This window comes from Musa acuminata, chromosome BXJ3-2, assembly GCF_036884655.1.
Source record: "Musa acuminata AAA Group cultivar baxijiao chromosome BXJ3-2, Cavendish_Baxijiao_AAA, whole genome shotgun sequence".
NCBI lineage: Eukaryota > Viridiplantae > Streptophyta > Magnoliopsida > Zingiberales > Musaceae > Musa > Musa acuminata.
Genome location: NC_088350.1, coordinates 33,238,398 through 33,242,828, shown reverse-complemented (window position 1 = coordinate 33,242,828; position 4,431 = coordinate 33,238,398). Strand labels below are relative to the sequence as shown.

General features: G+C 38.3%; 1 protein-coding gene across 1 annotated transcript; it reads right to left on the bottom strand.

Moving 5' to 3' along the window:
- Positions 1-255: 255 nt before the first annotated feature.
- LOC135631614 (BTB/POZ domain-containing protein POB1-like) lies at positions 256-4,220 on the bottom strand. Its single transcript, XM_065139355.1, has 5 exons — positions 4,064-4,220; positions 2,056-2,141; positions 1,890-1,953; positions 1,130-1,406; positions 256-1,054 (listed from the first exon to the last, which is right to left on the bottom strand). Exons 1-5 carry the CDS (start codon positions 4,218-4,220, stop codon positions 256-258), a joined length of 1,383 nt encoding a protein of 460 aa, XP_064995427.1.
- Positions 4,221-4,431: the final 211 nt, after the last annotated feature.

Below are 4,431 nucleotides of genomic sequence, written 5' to 3'. Positions count from 1 at the left end.
TGTAAAGCCTTGTGAGAGCCTTTTTTTTTTTTTTTTAATGATGATCATACAATCATATTAGCAACAGAAACAGTAGCAACAGGCAACGGTGACAACAACAAATCTATCATAAATATGAGTTGTGTTTGTAAGAAGAAATAAGAAAATTATAAGTCAGAAATCTATATTATCTATTCCATGTCGAAGCACTTCATCATCAAATCTTGAGAGTTCTCCTTCTTTACAACAGTACTACTACAGGTAAGCCGGTGGAGCCTACCTGATGGTCAACGCAACTCTCATTTGGAGTGTGTCATCGATGAAGTACTTGCTCTTGTCGGCGATAAATGAGTTCCATTGTAAATCAAGCAGGCTCCGGGAGACTTCTGTGTTCCGACCCCTTAAAGTGGACCTTTCTTCGTACCTCTCGAGAAAATCTCTGGATGGCTTCATTCTTGGGCAACTCCGACAGGTTATTACCGGAAAGCTGGCCGAACCGTCGGGCTGCATCCTTAGGAGAAGGCGAAAGTGGCGGCCAGTGTTCGTATTCGAGTAGTAGCTTGCTGATAGGACGAATCTGTGTCCACCGAAGTGAAATGACTGGGAGTCGATCTGGCCTGCTGGGAACAGTTTGGTGGCACATTCCTCCCTCCTGAGATCCAGGTATACGATGCATTGCGGATGTGGCCTATCGAATTCCAGGATCTTGAGCGGACGATGTGTGTAGTCCCTCTCCGTAAACCGCTTGTGCGTTGACTCAGCAGCGAGGGCACGTTGCCGGTGGAGGGCATCTGCCTTGAACCAAAGAGCCTCGTTCACTAATTCGGAAACAAGTTCATGATCCAAGTCATCGAGGACTTCTCTGAGCTTCTCGAGACTCATATAAGGAAAACGGACATGGTGGAGTAGGTGAGGCCCCAAGATCTCACGCCGTTCTTCCGGTACCGGGTACCGAGCATGCGCCCACTTGAGCACGAAGTCATAGGCTGCATCTTCTGATGCCACTTGGAGACGATCACTAGACAGTAAAACCTCGATGGCAGCAAGAGGAAGGATCGTCGATTCATCTTGCAACCTGTAGTTCAGGAATCCGTAATTAGAAAACAAATAAATTTTCACTCATCTTTATCACTGGTAGATGTGGACTCACTTGGTTATGTCCCCGAACTGATCGCAAATGAACACCTTGGCTGCATCTGTTAGAGACTGGACTTCTGGTGTAATGGAAACACAAGATGGGAGATCCAGATATAGCAGTGCATATTCCATGTTCATAGGTAAGCTTCCAAGCAACTCAGCGCAACGGCGCACGCAAGAATCAACGGCAAATTTATCAGCAATAACCAGCACATCTAAGAGGGTGGGCGAGATAGTTGGCAAGTTTCCTCCGTACATGAAGCCTAAGAGCTCCATGAAAGCAGCTTCCTCTGTTTATAAAGTGCAAAAAAGAGAAGAGAGATAAAAGAGGGATGACATTGCTTATCGATTGACGCGTGCAAGTTGTGCTGATATCAACTTGGAATGTACAAGCGTATATGACAATCAAGAAGATTGACAAAAAAAAATATTCATAAAGATGAATCGATCACTAGAGAATAACAATGTGACAGACAGTGTAATATCAATCAACTTTGTTAATTTTGTCAAATCCTGGAGACTCGTATCGTATTAAAACAAGGATATACTTTTGGAGTATTAGGTGATCAATCGGTAAAAGCATATAAATATAAATATAAATATAAATATATATTATAAATTATATTTGCATGCATTTTTGCCTATTATAAATATACATAAAATTATATATATATATATATATTATAAATTATATTTGCATGCATTTTTTCCTATTATAAATATACATAAAATATTATATATATATATATAAATAAAATATACAAAAGCAATACCTGATTTGTTGATTCTCACAGTCGCATCCTGCTGATTGGATTCTTTCATGCCATTCGTGAAAAGCTAACAGAGAAAAATACGCCACAGGAAAATAAGATTTAGCATATGTGATCGAGAAATGAAAATGTATATTATCACAGTAAGGGATATGGTATTATCACTAACCTTGTCGAAGAAAGGGCTTCTTTTAGCAAGTATAGCAGAATTAACGTAGATAGAATTGACTCTGACGATAAGATCAGAATCATCTCCTGTATATATATTACCGAAAATAATCAATTCAAGAGCATGAATACAAATAAATGGAAGGTCCAACTCCGTCGAGAAAACAATTCAAAGTATCGGAGTGCTTTCTTTATTCTGTCTTTAAAGACAACAACTTAGTTCACATTTGGAAGATAAGAAAAAATTTCAGGTTAGTTCAAGTTAGTATTTGCCATGTTCGTCGATCATGGTGTCATGTAATATCTGGCATTGCTGTTTACAACAATCAACATCGCCATAGAAAAACATGGACTGTAAACTTGATTTTAAAATCAGACACATGACAATGACAAGTTCTATAACTTTCTGTCAAACGGAACAACAGATTGAACATTGGTTAAAATACACTTTTAATTACCTTTGCTATTATACCACCGTGGATTGGGACTATGTTAATATGAGAAAAGTTCACATGCCAGCCAAGTTTGATGCTTGGTTTCATTTACTCTCTATGGAAATGACACACTGATATGAGAAAGGGCCCTTCGTTTTACCAAATCTCATTGCCCAATAATCTATACTTTCCGGTAATTCACACTATAGGAAAAAGTAAAAAGACATGGAAGAAAGGGGGAGTGGCAGCGAACACACGGGAAGAAAAGGAGGAGGAGAGGTTTTCTTTTTTTAATGAAAGAGGTTGTCAAGAGCAAGAAATTCTAAAAAAAAAATTCATGCATGATTCTCAAAGGACCTATATCTTTAGATTGAAATGTGAATCCAGAAACCTAGAGAAAAGATCAGACTAAATGCCAGTATATTAAAGTCTAGTGTCAAATGAGAACTATCCAAATTAAAGAGTAGGTAGATTTACAGGAACAGAAAAAACCCAATTGATAGCAAATATAGCTATGATCAAGACGATAAAGAGATAAGATCAGAATAAATGAAACTAGATGTTGGTTTCATCCACCTCTAAAGTTCTTCATGGATGTAGGGACAGTAGAGGATTTTCTTGAACAATGTAGTGAGTTTCGAAGTTGAACTAATTTTTTTAAAAAAATTTGAACATTAAAGTCAGCCATTCCATCAAAACAACATCATATACACCTAAAAATTACATATAAGACTCATATTTTTACATGGGTAGCAAGTTTTCAAGTTTCTTGAACAAGATTCACATAAACATAGAAACAAAATATTCATTCACCTCTTTATTCATGACTAAACAAAGTGATGGATCCAAGTTTCACAATGAGGAGGAGACTATGTCTATTTTTGTGTATATCATGACAATTGAACTCATCCGGAGTGCTTGTGGTCTTAGCTTACTAACATTTTAGATTTCGTATAGCCTAATCATTAGAGCTAATTATTATGTGACTCATCTCCTAATTTGGCTAGCCCTCTTGATCAGATTTGCAAACCTCATCTTCAAGATAGCCAATAATTCCACATCTTTGTCAGTCTTCCTTCGATAGCCAAATGGCTTCCAGAGCCAACTACATAAGAAAGACAGGTAAGTTCTCCTGCCCTTTTTTCATTTTATTCTACTACTCGTTTATATATATGAGCAGGTTGTCAAAACCACACACATGATTACTCACAAAATAATCAAATTGATCAACTCTCATGAACGCATCTAAGAAAATCTTCATGGAGGGCAAATATCGTTAAGCAGGCAAATCTGAATATGATATTCATTTTTGCTACCAATTCGAATGAGATTACCACCTACAAAGCAAATTAAGTTTATTTCACTAGTAAAAGAAGTATATCCCCTGATGATGTGGTGGTTAACACAGGGCAACAATGTATCCACCAAGAGGCTCTTCGTATTACCAAATCTCATTGCCCAATAATCTATACATTCCGGCAATTCACATTATAGGAAAAAGTAAAAGACATGGAAGAAAGGGAGAGCGGCAGCGAACACACGGGAAGAAAAGGAGGAGGAGGAGGGGTTTCCAACCTTGGTCTGTGACGTCGTCGGTGTCACTCTGCCGCTTATGGTGGGTGTCCCGCTGGATGCCAACCTCGCCATCGGGAGGCTCCCCCACGACCTCGATCCGGAGCACGCGGTCGGAGAATTTGGGATGGTTGTAGGCGAACATGAAGTTCGATTCCATTGTTTTGGAGGGAAGACAGTTTTGGAGGGAGCGGCCACCAGTTTATATAAGTTTATATAGACAAAATATTTTCAGAAAAATATGTATAAAGAAACTTATGGGTAAATGAACTTATGGCCCGATTTATTTGATTTCTTAAAGATATGTGAGTGTTATTACTTGCACAAAAGTAATAGTCGATGCGATTTGGTTTTGGCAAGTAATTGATATA

What these genes read in the sequence shown, in the direction of transcription:
- LOC135631614 (XM_065139355.1), bottom strand. Translation starts at nt 4,220, where the DNA reads ATGGAATCGAACTTCATGTTCGCCTACAACCATCCCAAATTCTCCGAC. An exon ending in CGACGACGTCACAGACCAAG is followed by an intron (nt 2,142 to 4,063) that starts GTTGGAAACCCC and finishes ATATATATACAG; the next exon opens with GAGATGATTCTGATCTTATC. An exon ending in TGTGAGAATCAACAAATCAG is followed by an intron (nt 1,407 to 1,889) that starts GTATTGCTTTTG and finishes CTTTATAAACAG; the next exon opens with AGGAAGCTGCTTTCATGGAG.